General features: G+C 36.7%; 1 protein-coding gene across 7 annotated transcripts in view; it reads right to left on the bottom strand.

Moving 5' to 3' along the window:
- AK8 (adenylate kinase 8) overlaps positions 1-19,337 on the bottom strand; it is a 159,635-nt gene that overhangs the window by 47,853 nt on the left and 92,445 nt on the right. For all 7 annotated transcript variants that reach the window (XR_012473565.1, XM_074210830.1, XM_074210832.1 and 4 more), the window contains one exon: positions 3,130-3,271. Coding sequence is in view for 6 of the 7 variants with exons in the window: in XM_074210830.1 (XP_074066931.1) it covers positions 3,130-3,271 (142 nt within the window). In the remaining variant the exon portion in view is untranslated. The remainder of the gene's footprint in view (positions 1-3,129; positions 3,272-19,337) is intronic.

Raw genomic sequence — 19,337 nt, 5'->3', positions numbered from 1 at the left:
AAAGTTTAAATTATAAGGAGTTAAGAGCAGCAGGATATTTAAAATGAATTACTATAATCTGTGGAAAAGTGTTCCAGAATAATAATGGGAATGTTGTTTTTGGGGAGAGGAAGAATAGTGAAAACCCACCACCATAGGAGAAAGAAAAACTTATGACATATTGGCCCAGCTCTCAAGAACTTAAGAGTTTAGTTGAGGAGACAAGGCATGTACAGAAAGTTAAATAACAATATAAGAAATGTCACAAGGCAGGTTAAGTTGAATCCTACTCCAACAATTGCCCTGATTGCTGTTTTGAGGATCAAATGACTTGATGCATGTGAAAATGCTTATGAAAATTTTTTAAAAAACTTACAAGCATATTGTAATATTCATAGTAATGATAACTTGACATTCTATTCTGGGCTCTCCACTCATGAACATAGAATTTTGGAAAAGTCAGTCAACCTTAGGCAGAAATTTCCCTTTTTAGAAATAATAATGTTGTTTGAATATAGTATACTTGAGAATTATTTTAAGAATTATGAGGTAGATATGGACTATAGAGTTCTAATGAGGTAACTGTGACAATTTAGTCCTGGTTAATACAATGCCAGGATAAAATAGCTAACTGGAAGTTTTTCAAATACTGTACTGTTATTGGAAGATAAAAGAAAAATAGCTAAAACCACATTTATTTCATTTTTCTTCAGTCTCCATCATGACCTTCTCTGTGATAATGCTATTTATTCAGTGTATAATCCTAAAGAACAAGGATCTTACTTATTTAATTCATTTAGTACCACAACCAAAGGACTTTTAACTAAATATTTTTGAATACACAAAGGAATTCATTGAATGGAGACTGGTATTAGGAAATAATTTTAAATGATATTGTAAGAAGTAAGGTCCCAAACTAAACTCATGCAAGTCACTTCACTTTTCCCATTTGTAAAATGAGGGGGATGACTTCAGGGGCCCTTCCAGTTCCCACATTCAAAGTTCAACTTTGACATTTTTTGATCAACGACCACTTCTAGTTCTTGCATTCTGTCTTCTAGGGTCCCTTCCAACTCTGATGATTCTGTGATTCCACAGGACTAGAGTGAGTGAGAAACCACTTATGGCGAACCAGTAAACAAAGAATGTTGTTGGGATTAATTTATAGTTTAGCAAAATAAGGAAAAGATAGGCTGGTTCATCTTTGTAAGTCAGTAATTTTAAAATTTTACCTGCCACTCTGAATTAAAATAACTAAATACACATTGATTAATAATATATATCAAATGCATGCACTGGTTTGTTCACTGGCTGAATAAATTTAGAAGATATGTGGTCAAAACTGTGGGATTAAACACACACAAAAAAGGATGAGAGCCAACCCTAAAGCTATGAATGAAAAAAATAATTAAAGCTACCCATCATTATCATTATTTTTGTTGCTGTTGTTTTTTCCTCATCTCATTCCATGGAATTCATAAAGAAATGATCCTGGGACAAGTTGATATCCTCCTATATATTCTTTCATATCTGTTGTTCTGCAGTTCACTGCACAGGTGAATAAAATGATAGATTTTGTAGTTGAAAAAAATTATTGAGATAAGTTCATCCTCTGTAGGTTCATTGGAAACATTCGTGATACAACTCTAGTAGCAGACAGACAAGAGCAACCTCATTCTGTTCCCACAGGATTTTGATCTCCTCTGAAAAGTCTCTGATAGTAATATCATTTATATAGCACTTTAAGGGAAAGCAAATTAAGGGAAAGATAGAATGATTCATCTTTGTAAGTTAGTAATTTTAAGAATTTACCTGCAAGACTATTAAAATAACTAAATGCACATTGATTAACAATGCATAACAAATGCATTCCCTTTTTAGAAATAAGAATATTGTTTGAATATAGTATACTTGAGAATTACTTTAATTATGAGGTAAACATGGATTATAGAATTCTAATGAGGCAGCAGTGGCAATTAGTCCTGTTGATGCATTGTTTCTGCTGTTTTTTCCTCATCTCATTCCATGGAATTCATTAGAAAATGATCCTGAGACAAGTTGATATTCTGCTATTTTGAAGGTTTTAAAATGTTGTTTTCAAAGTGTTTTTTATATCCATGTTATATCTAGGTAATTATTAGCATTGGTTATGTTCTATGATAATGGTCCAGTTCTAGTAAACATTATTGGTTGAATTCTTCTGAATATTATTACTATCATTATCATTATCACTGCTTCCCTAAAATCTTACTCTAGTACTTACCTCATTTTTGAGTATTTTTCATTCTAGAGCACAGGTTTTACATCTTACCAACATGGGAAGACTTTGATATGAATCTGTCTAGGTATCGTATCATTCAAAGAGTACTTTAACTAAAGTGGCCAGTGGATGAGGAATTTTAGCCATAGAAACTCATTAAATTGCCTACTGTATCATGGTGGGAGGGAGGGGAGAACTTACGCTAATGGAAAAAATCATAGAAATCACTTTCTGAACTTCAATTTCCTTTTACATAAAATGAAGGAATAATCCTTAAGTTTTTTTTCTAATCCACAATATTGTGAATCTAAGTATTAATCATACTACATACTTGGGTAGTGTTTTACAATTTTCCATAGAATTTTCTTATATATTATTGGATCCTCACAATGGATTATTGCATCCAATTTACAGAGTAACTAAGACTTAGAAAGGTCTAGTGATTCATCCAAGATTACACAGGCAGTTAAGTGGAAGAAACAGGTTTTATATCCAGGTCTTTTGATGTCTTAAATTCAATGCTCTGTACTACAGGAAGAAGTAAGAGTTAAGAGATCCTTCTCAGTATCTTTCAGAGAAGGAGCAGATTTAACACACAGAAAGCTCATCATTGTGAAACAGATGAAAATGTCCTATATAACAATTCTCCAGTGGACATTGGAAAATATAATTAGCTCGAGTTTTAGAGTCAGAAGACATGAGTTCAAAACCTGGCTCCACCACTAACCTGGCTGTCTTTGAGCCAGTTATTTCTGCTTCCTTATCTTTGAAATGCTAAAGTTTTTAACTTGATCTCTTTCTAGCTCAAAATATGATCCAAAAAATAATAAAATCTAGTGATGAAGACACTCACTAAGCTTCAAAAATTCTTGCTACAACCAATAGTATACCTGTTGGGCATTAATCCTGCAGTATCCAGTAGATTTGCTTGGTCTAAGTCATGAGGGTAACCATGAAGCACCCATCCATAGGAAATACAATCCTGTTTATTGAGACGGTCTAGCAGTACTCTGATGACGATTTGATCAGGAACTAGAGGAGGAAAAAATGAAATCTTGTTTTGGACAAAAATAAAAAATAGAACTTTTGAAATCTTTCTTGGTAGAAAATCAGGGGAAGACATGAATTGATGCAAAGTAAAGTAAACAGAACCAGGAAAGCAATATACACAATGACCTCAATTAAAAAAAACACAACCATAACAAAATAATCAAAATTAAATGATGATAAATTATAATAACTGTGTCTAATCACCTCTATATTCTCCTTAATAAATAGCAGCAGACTTTATATACATGTTAGTCTCCCAAGAAATGGTGGCTGGATTTTATATGAATACACCTTATCTACTCATTTAAACTGTAAGCTCTCTGAAGGTAAATTCTATACATCATATAGCTTTGTTTTTCCCTCAAGCTATTTCAAGTTTAAATTTGTATTTAGAACTACTGATTGATTCATAGCATTTTCCATCATCAATTTTACTTTGTATTGGTTTTCAAGTCCCTTCTACTGTATTTAGTTTGTTTATACACCTCCTTCAAGGTAGAAATACATGCCTTCCATTTTTAAAAGGCTTGAAATAACTTCTAGTACGTAAATCCATAGTCAAAGGAGAATAAAAAAAAAGAAGAGGATCTATATATACAAAAATATTTATAGTAGCTCTTGTGGTCACGAAAAAATTTAGAAAATGAAGGAATACCCATCAATTTGGAGAATGGCTGAACAAGTTATGGTATATGACTATAAAGAAAATACTAACTATCATGTTGTAAGACCTGGGAAGATTTATATGAACTGATGGAAAGTGAAATGAGGAAAATCAGGAGAACAATTTATGTAGTAACAAAAAAGCATTAAAATAATCAACTGTAAAAGACTTAGCAATCTGATCAACATAATGATCAACCACACTCCAAAGGACTGTTGATGTAAAATGCTATTCATTTCCATACAGGGAAGTAATAAAACTGAAGCATTACTTCCCCCTTTATTTTTCTTCCTTTTGGGGGGGGACAAGGATAATATGAAAATATTTTTCATAAGTTTATATGTACAACGAATATGTTATTTCTTGCTTTCTTGAAGAGGAAAAGGTAGGGTTGGAAAGAGGGAGAAAATTTGCAATTGAAAATAAAGAAATAAAATTAAGAATAATAAGTTCCAGAATGGCATCATGATGTATAGTGCACAATCATGTAAATGTTTACCATACTTTTAATTACAGAAAAATAAGAGAAAAGGCAATAGCTTTCTCCTTAATTTAGAGATAAGATTATAGAATCATGTGCTTAAAGCCCTACAGTATTATTTCATCATGCTGGTGATTTATCATCATGTAAGTGAAATCAGTCTCATAACCAGTTTGTCTCATAGGCAGGATTTGAATCTAGGTCTTCCTAACTCTAAGGTTAATTCTCTAACTACTTCAACATACTATCTTTCAAATTACAGATGAAGAAACTTAACTTGAGAGGTTAACAACGACAATAATAAAGCTAAGCTTTATATAAGATTTGTAAGACACTACAAATATTTCAATTAATCCCCAAAACAACTCTATGAAGTAGGAGTTATTAGTCCCCATTTTACCGATTAGAAAACTGATTAGGAAGGGTAATGTGACTAATAAGTAGCAGAGATGGCATACTATATTTTTTCCTCTGTCACACTAATATTTCTCTCATAATTCTTTTTTTTTTAGGTTTTTTTTTTGTAAGGCAAACGGGGTTAAGTGGCTTGCCCAATGCCACACAGCTAGGTAATTATTAAGTGTCTGAGACTGGATTTGAACCCAGGTACTCCTGACTCCAAGGCTGGTGCTTTATCCACTAAGCCACCTAGCCACCCCTATCTCTCATAATTCTAAGCATTTGTGTGAAAGCAGGATAAGTTTTGCATTTAGAGAAGGCAATTCTTTTTATGATCAGAAATGCAAGCATTCATTTCAAAGGCATATGCCTAAAACCAGAATCTCAGTATACTGATAATCACAAATACCCAGATGCAAACCCAGATGAGAATCCTAGAGAACCAAGAAGAGTGGGGGTGGGTTAGAGAAATGAAACACAGAATACTAGGAACATTGAGGGTGAACTTCATTCATCCTCCCGTTGTAGCTCTATGAACCCATACTACGAAAGTTCTCCTGATACATTCAATAATATTCAGAGAAGTACAAGGGAATTCTGCAACAAGCCCACAAATGAGATTGTATGTCAGTGAGTTTTCTGTTTTTCAGATGGGTGGGGGATCCCTTGAATTGGCATAAAATTATTCTACTAGAATTTGGTCCCAGTTTCAGGTGTCAGGTTGCATTGACCTGCCATTGTAGGTTTTCCCTAAGGGATACATCATACAGAATGACCAACCTCAGATTCCAAGATTCTCTTAAGTGATATTTGTGTTACTCTGCAATCTCCCATCACTTGCTTTTCTCTAGTCTTCACCTCACATTCTTTTCTGATTCATATTTAGAACCAACTATTTCTCAAGATTCAATGTTCAAGGAAAACTGGAGACTACAGGAAATGTATATAGAAAATGAAATATTACACTGAAACCTCTTATTTACATTGACACAACTGACATTTTCCTGAAATTTATACCTTCTCCCCCAGACTCATTAAATATCCTATGTGGGTGATGTTCTGAGTTCCAGCAATTTGCACTGCATTCCCTTCAATTTGCACTCATTTTTCAGAGATGATTGGTAAATATTACCATTGTTTGCTGTGAAATTAGTTCTCAAGAGAAGATAGTTTCCTATATAGTTATTATAACTGACTGCTTCACACCTTCTTTAGAGATGCATAGCTTCCCTAATACAAACCTACAGAGAAAATAGATTCCAAAGTAAGTACTTATCAAGGACTTACAACAATGTAAATAAAAAGAACAATAAAAACACAATTGAATATTGTGTAATTATATTGGCCAAGCTTTGACCAGATAAAGGTTGGATGTGGAGAACTATGGGTATAGAATATTGCTTATACTTTTCAGACATGGTTGATGTTTGTTGAATTATGGTTTCTTTTAAATTTCTGTTAAAAAAAAGGTTTGGTGGATAGGAGAAAGGAGGGAAAGATATATTTGGAAATGCATGTGACATAAAAACAAAAGATCGCAAAAAAAAAAATTGCTCACATACTTTGGGCCTGAATGCTGACTATTTATTCCAATTGGTAGAGCTGAGGAAAAGACATCATAAACACTGGGAACACTAAAGAAAGGCACAGAAACAGGAAGCTTTGAGAAATATTTGTAGAAGTAAATAATTCATTTCCAGAAACAATATTAGCCTGAGAAAAAAGTGGAAGGATAGGTTGGAACCGAAATATGGAGGTCCATGAATGTCAGCTAAGGAGTCTACTATTTTTCAGGAGAGAAGTAGCAGAAAGAGACCTGTATTTGGACAGATGACTTGGATTAAGTTCCAAATCTGCCACCTACTACCATGTTTTATTCCTACCTTATCTAAGCCTTAGCCTCTTCCACTATAAAAAGGTGTTTCTATCTACTCCAGGAATTAATGGGGAGACACCAAAAGTTCATAAGCATGGGAGTAATGCACTAGGAAGATTAAGCTGCCAACCATATTAAGATATCTCAGAGAAAGGGCTAGATTGGAGACTTGTTAGGAGACTGAACTATGAAGGTGACAATAGAAATAGAAAAAAAGGGGATAGGTGTAAGAAATACTGAGATAACAAACTTGATGTGACCATCACTGATTGTACTGAGAGAATGTCTTTTGTTTTAAGAAAACATATTTTATTCATAGTACTGATTTAAATGTTGTGTGGTTCTGTCGTTTTTCAGTTGTATCCTTCACTTCATCACCGCAATGGGGGTTTTCTTGGTAAAGAAACTGGAACAGTTTGCTAGTTTCTTCTCCAACTCATTTTGCAGATGAGGAAATGAGGCAAACAAAGTTAAATGAATAACCAAGGTTCACATAGCTAGTGTCTGAGGTCAGATTTGAACTCAGGAAGAGCAGCCTTACTGATTCCAAGCCCAGTGCTCAATCTATTGAGTTACCTAACTGATTAAATATAGTCATCATAACAGAGATTCTATAAAGGTTAGAAAATACAGGCTATGTACTAGGGGTGCTTTTATTACAAAGGGAAAAATCAAAGTCCTAGAGCAGTCCTCAAGGAGTTAAAATATAAATTGTGTAAAGAATCTAGTCCTAATGTCAATCTACAAATACTGAATGATGAGCACTTAAGTTTTTTAAGATTTGACATTACCTCTCATTCACTTTAAAAGCTCAGGAACTCACAATGTTCCAAGAGGATTGTGAAAGAAAAGTAGCATGATATTATAGCTGAAAGCTGCCAATCAGGTCCAATATATTGTACAGTTTTTTTTTTAACTGAAATGTCTTTGGACATCTTGTTTCCCTCAGTAGAATATAAGCTCCATGAACACAAGGACTCTCTTTTAATGTCTAATGCTCAGTAGAGTTTTCAGTACACAGATGGCAATTATCAAATGTTTTTTGAAAACTGAATTTAGTTTTAACACCAGCTCTGCAACTAACCAACCATATGAATGTTAGACGATTCTTGGTTTCTGTTTCCTTCCTCATTTAAAATAAGGTATTGGATTCAAAGTCTCTGAGGTCCTAGGCTCTGCCATTTTATGCTATTATCAAAAAAAAAACAGGCAAGAATGAACTTTAAAGATGATCTCAGATATATGTGAAAATGTTCTTCCAAATACAATGGTGAAAATTGTCTTTCCTAGGAGAAAAAACTATTATTAAACACAACACCTTTTTTTTAGGTTTTTTGCAAGGCAAATGGGGTTAAGTGGCTTGCCCAAGGCCACACAGCTAGGTAATTATTAAATGTATGAGATCGGATTTGAACCCAGGTACTCCTGACTCCAGGGCTGGTGCTTTATCCACTGTGCCACCTAGCTACCCCAACACAACACTTCTTCAAAAAACAAACCAAAACTATTTTTATTTGGTGCCTTAGAATAAAATCACACAACCATCAAATCCTGTAATCTAAACATCCTAACTGGTAGGGGGACCTGAGAAATCATCAGATTACAGCCCATCTGGAGCTACCATTTCCTCTATAACCTTCTTTATAAAACTCAAACCTTCCATCTCATACTCATCCAACAGATAAAGATGACAGAAGAGGAGAATGACATATGTTGGAAGGACTATGAGAAAAAAGGCATATTGATACACTGTGGGTGGAGCTATGAATTTGTCAAGCATTTCTAGAAAAAAAATTTGGAGCTCTGCTTTCAAAAGTTATCAAATTGTACTTTTCCACAGGATACAACTAGTAGTTCTGTACTCAAGAGATCAGAGGAAAAGACCCTATGCATACAAAAAAATACTATAGTGTTTCTTTGCCTAACAGTCAAAAGGTGAAAACCTAAAGAAGCACCTATTGTTTTAATAATTACCTATTGGGAAATTGAAACACAAATTATGATTTATGAATAAAACAGAATAGTATGCCATGAAAAATGACTAAATGGATAGTTTCAGGAGAAACTAGAAGACTTCTGTGAATTGATGCAGAGTGAAAGAAGCAAAATTAGGACAAAAAATTTTATAATGAAAACAGAGAGAAAAACAATTTTGGAAACTCAAATCAAGGCAAGGTTAAACCAGTGCAAATCCAGGGTGCTGAAGATGAAACAAACTATCCAAAAAAATGTGGAACAAGACATACATTTTGAACATGGTCAACGTGGGAATTTGTTTTGCTGTAGTACGCATATTCAGAATGAGGGTCTTATTTTTCAGTTAAAAGTTGTTCAGTGGTGGTTGAGGGGGATGACTGGGAAAGACATATGCAAAATATTTATTTTTAGAAAGACAATAGGAGCAGCTATGTGGTGCAGTGCATAGAGCACAAGTCCTGGAGTCAGGAGGACCTGAGTTCAAATCTGATCTCAAACACTTAATAAAAAAAAAGGACAACTGAAATTTAAAAAAAAAAATCAAATTTTGATAATTCAACTAAGACATTCATACATGAACAGTACAACACAAATTTATTTTTAATTAACTATATTTATTTGATACAAGGGAGATTTTTTATTTGAGTTGGGGAGGAAGAATAATTATTCCCATCCCCATGAAAAAAAAGAAAAGAAACATCTAAAAACACAGAAGACAAGAGAAGAAAAACAGGGTTACAAGAGACACAGGATAATGATTTTAAAGAAGTTGATATGTAAAAAATTCTTGATTTCATTGAAATATATATCAATTTATATCAATCAACTTGTATATTCTAGTGTATCTCACAAGGAGTGCTGTGATGAAAATGCTTTGTAAATCTGAAAATGTCAACATATATAAAATGTCAAAATTTTTATGTACTGGGTGACAAATCTTGTCCTTATATATAGATAGAAGCTGGCAGGTAGGTGGTCCAGTGTGAAGTGTTGGATCTGAAGTTGGGAAGACTCATCTTCATGTGTTCGAATCTGACCTCAGACACTAGCTAAGACCCTGGGCAAGTCACTTAACCCTGTTTGCTGCAATTTCCTTATGCATAAAATGAGCTGGAGAAGGAAGTGGCAAACCATTCTAGTATTTTTGCCAAAATAACCCCAAATGGGGTCACAAAGAGTAGAACAACAATAGATAGAAGTGTATTACAGCTAGTTTACCTGAGCAGAAAGGTTGTTTTTTTATCCCCCAATACATTCACTTCCCTGATCTGTGTCTATTCATTGGGTTGAATTATATTGTGTATTTGACTCTGACACCACAGCAACTCCACAAGCTCCACCCCTGAGTATTTTCTAAGACTCTTCAGTGGAAATCCTCCCAACCTGCATCACCAAACAGCACTAGACCAAAGGATTGTTACGTTATGATTGTGGTATAAACTGATAATCGAGGTGACAGAAAAGTAAAGTCAAAGCAATTTCCTATTTAACATTTTTCTCACACAACATTAGAGAAGCTCCTCCAAAGAGTAGCTCTGTGGCACTTATCTGGGTTGAGGTGAAGAGGGGTGGGAGATATTGCTAGAGGCGAAAGCAAATTATAGATGACTCTGGGTGCACTGACTTGAACTGCCTCATCTGAGGCAAGAAAAACTCCCGTCAAATGAGCTTTTCTTCTCACCTCTTAGAAAGTTTCCCTGTAACATGTGAGGTCCCAGGATACAGCCCTTGAGAAAATCATGCATTTAACTAAATTGACCAAAAAATCCATCTCCTCTCCTATCTCCAGTTAGTTTGCCTTTATTCTCTTTCACTCTCATCTTCTCTCTCTCTCTTTTTAAAAAAAAAACCTAACTCTTTATCATCTTGTGAAGTCTATTGACTCATTTCTTCCACCTTGCCCTATCTGGCTGGTCAGTTCAGCACAAATACACTTCTCGGAAAAGATCTCTGCTGTTGTGTTCTGCCAAAAGTTTAAAGTCCCCTTGATAATACTGCCCATTTAGCCTTTATCCTCTTCTCAGATAGAGATTTTTCAGCTTGGGTCTAAAGTCTTTCACCATTAATTCAGATGCCTAAGGCTTGATTTCCGTGTTTGACAGTTAACATCTTACCCTGAGTACTAGCTGCTGCTAAGGGCTACCTCCCTGGAATGTCCTGTCAACCCTAAATTTAGCAAAGTGCAAGATGTGAATGTCCTATTATTTTAGGAGGCCACACTGGATAACTTCACTTACTTGCTCAAGATCTTCTGTGAAAGACCTGAATCCTCACAATGACCTCAAAGTAGTTAAAACTTCGATTCACTTTTTTCCCCTAATGGACTTGGTTACTGATTTAAATAGTGGCTTAATGTAGTTTATAATCACAGAGGCTAACATGTCCTGGAGGCATGCCATCCAGCCCAGAATAGGTCTATGTCCTAAAGACTTAAGTTCCCCACAAATCAAGCTTTATCACCTGGAAGTCTAATGAGGAAAAAGGGTCTCTGGTTAGGATGGCCCCCCACATGCCACAACTAATGAATTGGCCTTTTCACTCTAGGCCAAATTACTGATATAAGAATGGGATCATCTTAGAAACCATCTCATCTAACCCTCTAATCTTACATATAAGGATCCTGATGCCCAAAGAAGTAGAATGACCTTCCAAAAGTGACACAGGTTTCCACAGTCCAACCTGGGGGGCTTTATTTTTGACCATGCTTTTGAAGTTTCTCTAACTAATCCCACTCCCTCACATTTGAATAATCAGAATAAATTCAAGCTGGAAGGGATCTAAGATCTTAAGGAATATTATAAAAAGAGGGAAGTGACATTCCCCCAGTATAAGAATCTGGGCAAAATTTCTGAACACTAATTTGTCCTCTCCATTCTAACACTCCATTCCTCCCAACCCCCTGCCAACTCTCCCTCTGGCTAGGCAGTGACTCAAAAAAACCAGACATTTGGTATTGTAACAAACCTGGGGTTCATATAAATTTAGATTCATTCAGTTCAACAAACAATTAGCCCATGACCTGGCTGCTCCCAACCAACAATTCTGATAAAACCGTGCCTCCTTCTGCTACAAGCCATCTTTTTTCAAGTTTCATTTTTAAGAATTCTTTTCCCCTTCAAGGCTGCTTCAATTTCATTTTTTATAAAACTATAGTTAGAGGTGTTGGTTGGGGTAGGGAAAGGATCATAGAATTCGAGAGTTGGAAAGGACCCCAGGGGTCATCTGGTGCAATCTATATACCATTGTACCATAGCCCACAAGTGGCCATCCAACCTCAGCTTGAGGACCTCCAAGGAAGGAGGCCCTTTCAGGGCCCAACATTCTACTAAACTGACCTCTTTGTAAGGTCCATTCATTGCTCTTGGTTCTGCCCTCTGGGTTCAAACAAAAGTCTGTTCCTTCCCTCCATGTAACAGCCCCTCAAATACTTAGACATATTCCTCTCCAACCTCCAGTGATAGAGACAAAACAATCAATGCACCACTGAGAGCTAACAGTTAAACAACAAGGTTAAAAACAAAGGGAAAATCCTATATACAAAAATATTTATGGCAGCACTTTTTTTTTTGTAGGAGCAAAGAACTAGAGGAAATGCAGATGTTTTATCATTTGGGCAATGGATAAACAGACAGATTTACATGATTGTGTGGTACATTGTCACAATGTAAGAAATAATAAACAGGAAGAATTCAGAAAAAAACTTAGAAAGGGTGAGTCAATAGAACAATTTATTCAAGGAGCATAATGATGTCAAGAAAAGCTCCTCTGTAAGATGTCAAGACTCTGATCAATGCAGTGGCCCAGTGTGACTGGAAGATCGACAGTATGAAGCAAAGGAGTACTGAGATTTGAGGGGTAGAAAAAGGCACAAATTTTCAAACACATTCAATCTTTGTTTCATTTGTGCTCAGTTGTTAGAAGGAAAAGTTCTGTTATTGTTGTTGATGATGATGTTGGGTGGGGATAATCCCTAGGAAGTGATCAAAGAATTAAAAATATGTATTTTTTGGGGGGAGGAGCTAGTGGCACAGTGGATAGAGCATAGGCCCTGGAGTCAGGAGGACCTGAATTCAAATTTGACCTCAGACACTTAATAATTTCCTAGTTGTGTGACCTTGGGCAAGGCACCTAACCCCACTGCCTTTCAAATATATATATATTCTTAAAAGACCTAATTGATATGTCCTAAGTGTCCTTTAATCCTTCAATGATAACCCTGAATTCAGGAATACTGAATGGGGGGATACTATCCTCTTCGGGCAGCTAGGTAGGCAGGTTACCATTCTTGGCAAGATCTTTTGGGAAAGGGATAGGCTAGGGGCAGCTAGGTGGCACAGTGGATAAAGCACTGGCCTCGGAGTCAGTAGTACCTGGGTTCAAATCCGGTCTCAGACACTTAATAATTACCTAGCTGTGTGGCCTTGGGCAAGACACTTAAAGCCATTTGCCTTGCAAAAAAACAAAAGAGACAGGCTAGTAGGTTGTCAAAAATGGTAGTGATAGGGTCTTTCTGGTGTGGGGTTTTTATACAAAGCAACTAGTGCTTTTTAAAAGTAAAAAAGGGAGATCTAGAAAACACTGATTTTTTTTCCTCAGAGACATAAGGTTGGTCCCTTTTAGGTGGATATCATCTGCTATTACCATCAAAGAAATTCAAGGAAACTTAATCCATCTTCATTTCTTAAAAACTATGAGTGTGCATTGCATGGCATCAGTTCCTGGCAGTTGCCAATGCATGGATACCTTCTTACTGAATGTAATTGAAAATCATGACTGCCTTTCTAAGCATCTATGACTTCAGTCTCACCATTGCTTAGTCTTTCTGCTGTTTGTTTATTATTTACTGCCACCTGCTGGCCAAATGTAGATCCTGCACTCTCCCAGGTGCCTGCTCAGAAAAGCAGAGAATGGATTCACATAGGAGGGCCAGGGAATAATAGAAGGCGTTTTTTACACCCCCCCCCCAATAATCTGCTTTGGTGATACCTTGAAATTATCCAAAGACACTAATATGACTTTACAGTCCTTTCTGATAAACTCAGACCATTGGTTACAGAAACTCACACTGCTTAATAGTTTAACAAAAATAAAATAATTTTTAAAAACCCTATTTGCAGAAAATCAAATCAAGATGAGAATATTATTTTTCCACTTACAGAAATATATTGTCCTTGAACCAATTAGGAGCACACTTAATGACTCTTTGAATCTGGCTTTTATAAAGAAGGGTCAATCTTTCCAAACCCCCAATCTCAGGAAATCTCATACCTGCTCTCTTCGCTAATTCTGCCAAGGCAAAAGGCTTAGAGAAAAACTAAAGAAATATAGTTCTAGAGTCAAGACCCCCAGGCCTTGTGAAATCCTTCCTAGCATAGCAGATAAGGTCCTGGGATCTTTGCCAGAGACTTATTTTTTTTTTCATTTGGTCTGAATAATTGATATCTTTTTGGTTGTAGTTTTTCTGTTTTGCATTTTGTCAACATAACTGAAGCTCATTCTTATATAGAAACATTGTCCTACAAATGCTGTGGGATGAGGATGGTACTTTTTTTTTTTTTAGGTTTTTGCAAGGCAAACGAGGTTAAGTGGATTGCCCAAGGCCACACAGCTAGGTAATTATTAAGTATCTGAGACCGGATTTGAACCCAGGTACTCCTGACTCCAGGGCCGGTGCTTTATCCACTGCGCCACCTAGCCGCCCCGAGGATGGTACTTTCAATGACATCATTGGAGATCTTACAGAATGCAAGTTTGGATGTTTTCATCCCCTTTTTAACATAATTAAATGAAGTCTGATTTAATCTCCAGTACACAGAGTAACTTAAGAGGAACATAGATCAGATGTAAGTGAGATGACCTGAATTTTTATTTTTAGATTTTGATGTAGTTCAAAAACATAAAATTCTAAAAAGTATTAAAGCTATATAAGTTTCATGTCCACTAGAAAAGTATAGTGCCAAATAAAACAACAAAAACAATAAAACCTTTCCAGAGGTACAAGTTCAAATATCACCTCCTGCAGAGAGGGGAAAAAGGATGTGGGAGCACTTCAAGTAACAGTCCAACTAACAAACATGTCAACAAGGTTAAATGGGAGAAAAATATTTAGCTCTAACAAGGACAGCTCCCTAAATAAAGAATGCCTCTGACTAGGTTTCATTCTGGTTGCCATTTAAATGTAGTTATTTTTGAGCTAAAAAACTCATATGGGTGTTCCCAAAGTGATATGAAATGGGCAACTTGTAAATGAATCCTAAATAAATTTAAAGCATTGAAACAGATTTTCTTTTGATTTGGGTGAGGATGAGAGAGGGCGTGTAGAAACTAGGCACCCTGAAACAGATGGAAGAAGAGGAAAAAATAGGAAAGAGGAACACCAAGAGCTAGTGACATTAATACCAACAAGTAAAAAGGCCTCAAGTTCATATACATAGATGAAAGAATCCATATATTCCCTCAAGGAAATGCTGAGGCCAGCTACCTAGTTTCAATGTCTCTTTCCCAACCTCTAGACATTCTTCAATTAGTCTGGAACCAGTAAGATCAAGGGCTTGTAGATTTAGAGCTGAAAGCAGTCCTATAAGCATACTCAAGGGCTCTGATGAATAACCTGATCTACAGGAAAAGGTTGGTTCACTTGAATTCCTACTGACTAGCTTTTGTTGGATGGAGTAAAACTGCATAAAGTCAAGGTTTGAGATGGTAAGTAGAAATAGGGGAAAGATATTGGATTAGTAGACAGAGAGGGGTCCCCAAAGCTAAAAGACTTGGGTTTGAGATCTATCTCTTACCATACCAGCTGGTGTGACCCTGTTTACACAGAGCTCCAGGCAACTCTTTAAAATTCTAGGGAGTTAGTTCATGTGGGAATTTGCTATACTGTTATAAGAGGTCTCAGTCTCGATTCCTTTCCCCCCATACACCATTCACATCCACAATATTGTCTTCTAGTTGTATCTCAACTCCTGGAGATGTCAGGCCAGATCATAAATTACAAATTCTTTTTTTCACTTTTAATGCTGAGGAAGCTAGTTCTCTATTGTTGTTGGGCCCTTTCAGTATGCAGAACTCTTCATGACTCTGTTTAGGTTTTTCTTCGCAAGATAGGAAAGTAATTTGCCATTTCCTTTCCAGTTCATTTTACAGAGGGAGCTAGGTGGCCAAGTAAATAGAGTACTGCTAAGGAGAAAAGGAGTTCAAATCCAACCTCAGATACTTGCCACTTACTAGCTGCCTCAGATATGGCCTCAGATACTTTGCTCCCTGATTGCATCTCATCCAGGGTCATCTCCAGTTGCCTTCAAATATGAATCATATCTGGCCACTGGACCCAGATAACTGCAGGAGAAAGTGAGGCTGGTGACTTAGCATCCACCCCCACAGTCAAATCTAATTTATGTGTTTGTCATGATATCACCTCCCTGTTGTCATGGTCTTCAAGAAAGAAGGACAAGGGGTGGCTAGGTGGCGCAGTGGATAGAGCACCAGCCCTGGAGTCAGAATTACCTGAGTTCAAATCTGGCCTTAGACACTTAATAATTACCTAGTTGTGTGGCCTTGGGCAAGCCACTTAACCCCATTACCTTGCAAAAACAAACAAAAAAAAAAGAAAGAAAGAAGGACAAGCATCATCATCATTTTACAGAAGATCTAATTTATTGTACTCTTGATAGTAGTGATAGTAAAGTTAGGCTGTATAAAATGTCCAACCTAGACAATTCAGACTCAGATTTTCAGATATTATAAGTTCCTTGGTGATAATAAAAGAAAATTCAGATGTTTAAAGAGACATTGATAATGGTTGATTCTTCCATTCCCTTTATTTTGTAGGGTTTTTTTGGGGGGAGGGAGGGTGTACAAAAGCTTTTAGGTAATAGTTACTTAATGTTGCCCTCTACCTTCTAATATGCCCATTCATAAGTTGGTGTCATCATCATACACATATATTTACTAAGCTATGTGATTGTACTGGATTTTCTACATTAAAATCTTCAGTGTCACATTCCATTCAACAAGATCTTACTATCACTTTTATATTGGAGTGGTTCCATGGAAGAAAACCCATTTTCAAAAGAGAAACCTATTTGAGTTTCACCTGTCTGGGACATTGTCAGAAGCTAGGGGAGTTTTAAATAAACCAGGAATTAGAATTTCTGAAAAGAGATCTGGAGGGTATCTTGAGGAAGGGCCTAGTGTCATATCTTTGTGCTCTGCCATGGGACTTCCAAGCTGGATGAGACAGTGTTTAGTTCTCTGTAGGCTACTGCCTGTCAAGACCAATTTCATAGCTGAATAGATTGGAATGTTATTCTTTCTCCATAGCCACTATGGTCATGGAGAAAGAAGGAAGAATTTCCAGGACATCTCCAATTAAAACAAGGAGAAAAATCACATACTTTCATAAGACCAAAAATATGCTTGGTATTTCATGAACCATTCAATCAATGCCTTGGTTTCTCCCAGCCTTCTCTGACCTTTTGATGACCATATCTAGTAAATCATGATTTGAAGATATAAAAACAACCATGGAAAGGACTATCCTGTCAAATGAACCTATTGATGAAATAAGAAATTTAACCCTCATTTCATTAACAGAAATTTCAGTATTTAAAACATAATTCTCCTTTTGACTACCCTGGCCACAGATTTTCTTCAACTGGAAAAAAAAAAGACGACTCCTACCTATTTTCCATAAAGAAATCTTTGTAGCAATCCCAGTGGAAAAGTCAAAAGTTTGACTTGAAAAAAGAAGCTACTTCAAAAGCATTGTCAAACAGAGGTGAGGGTTTCTTTAAAATGCATAAATTAAAGGGGTGTATGTTAATACACCTATAGGAAACTTTACATTGGGGGCTCTGTCCAGGGGTGGGCAAAAGGATGTGTATCTGCATGTGTTGGGGAGGTGAATAAAATCTCCATTTAATAAAAGAGCAAATTAATCTGTTTATTACTTACTGTTTGGACTGCGTATATTTGTGTGTGTGTGTGTGTGTGTGTGTGTAGAAAAATGAAAGAAAATGTAGAATTTTCTCAATAATAAAAAGGGAGTTGCACTGCGGGGCCCCTAAAGCTTGTGAAAAATTAAACTCGACGGATTCAAACTGTCCTATTTCCACTTCAAAAGAGAAGAGGCACTGAGCTCTTCCCAACTTATCTTCAAACGCCCAGCACCCTAGAAAGTTTCTTTAAAAAAATAAAGTCTCCTGTTCCCCCAAGCACTGTACCGGTTACTGTATCCACTGTCTCTCCCTCTTCTAATTATACCCATGTGAGTCTATTAATCAACTTGTAAATTATTTAGAGAGTCATGCGCTCTCTTCAGCTAGTACAAACACGCTGCATGCAAAGACTTGCTGAAATCGCATAGAGGTCCCTACGGGTCTCTCTCCCGTGTTAAGACAGCTTGCAGCTCGCCAATACAGCGCTGTTAAAAACAAGGAATAACATTCAGCTTTGCCTCCTCAGATAGAAAGATTTACTTTGCCTTTCAACTCAGCAACTCTTTGCAAGTTTTTAACAAAAGAGAAAAGCTGGCCTATTGTCGAATCTTTAGCGCGCATTTAGTGATGAGAATTTTAATTCACCGTCAGAAATGAAGGCTTTGGCGAAGGGCTCATCATTATCATCCTGGGGGCCGGTCTTTGCGAAGTCAAATTTGAAAACCTTCATAATCGCTTCAAGTTAAAATGTTGAGCACAATAGCTCGTTTCCAGCGCGGCTGGAAATTAGGAAATCTATTTCCCTTCTCCCTGCACCACATTCTCCCCCTTCGTGGGTGAGCCACATCATTAGGGAGACCCCCTTCCCCAGATGGAAATATCTAATGAACACAGAGGGGAGGGAAGATAGCTATTTTGGTTCACCTCCGATCTGTTGATCTATTTTCCCATCTATCCTCTATGTGCATCGGGATCTGCATTTTAATGAGAAAAGCCATTACAGCAACTAAATAGCTGTTTTCCCGACCAAAAATAAGTATGTCTCTGCAAAAGACTCTGAGGAATTCAGAGATCTTTGTGATTGCCCTGCTTTAGATGAGGATGGGGGTGAGGCATGAATATGGGGGCAGGGGGCCTGAAGAGGTTTGGATTAAAGACTTATTGCAGCCTGGTAAAAACAAAAACAAAACAAAACCCAACAAAGACATTTTTGCGAGGCTCTGAACATACTGATGTTGTCTCCAGCTCAGCTCTTAGAGAAATAGTCTGTGAGAAGCCAGAGCCTAACTCAGAAATTCCTGGCTGAATGAATAATCATCCGGGCATTTTCCTGACCTTACTATTCCAACAAGTTCGAGAGTCTGCCTCTCATTAATAAAGACAAACATCTCACACGCTCAGAGCAAAGACTTCAACCAAGAAGGACAAGATATGCCTTTGGCTGTTTTTAATATCTTCCCTGGGCAGCCATTCTCCAGAGATAACCAAGCAAAATGAGGAAGAGAAAACAATTACCACAGTCTCAATGGAAGGCAACCTTTCTGGACTAAGGAGAGCTTGAGGTGCAGCTAATTGGACTCAGAAATCTGAAGGTGGGGCTCTTACCTCCTACTAGGGTCTGGACCAAAATTGATGGATAGAACTCCCTAACTATAAGCTAGACTTACATCAAGGGCAGTGGATTTCTTAATGGGGTGGTGACCACAGTGTGA

The sequence above is a fragment of the Macrotis lagotis genome, chromosome 1, assembly GCF_037893015.1.
Source record: "Macrotis lagotis isolate mMagLag1 chromosome 1, bilby.v1.9.chrom.fasta, whole genome shotgun sequence".
Taxonomy (NCBI): domain Eukaryota; kingdom Metazoa; phylum Chordata; class Mammalia; order Peramelemorphia; family Peramelidae; genus Macrotis; species Macrotis lagotis.
Note: the sequence above shows the minus strand (reverse complement) of the source record. Positions and strands in the feature narration are given on the sequence as shown.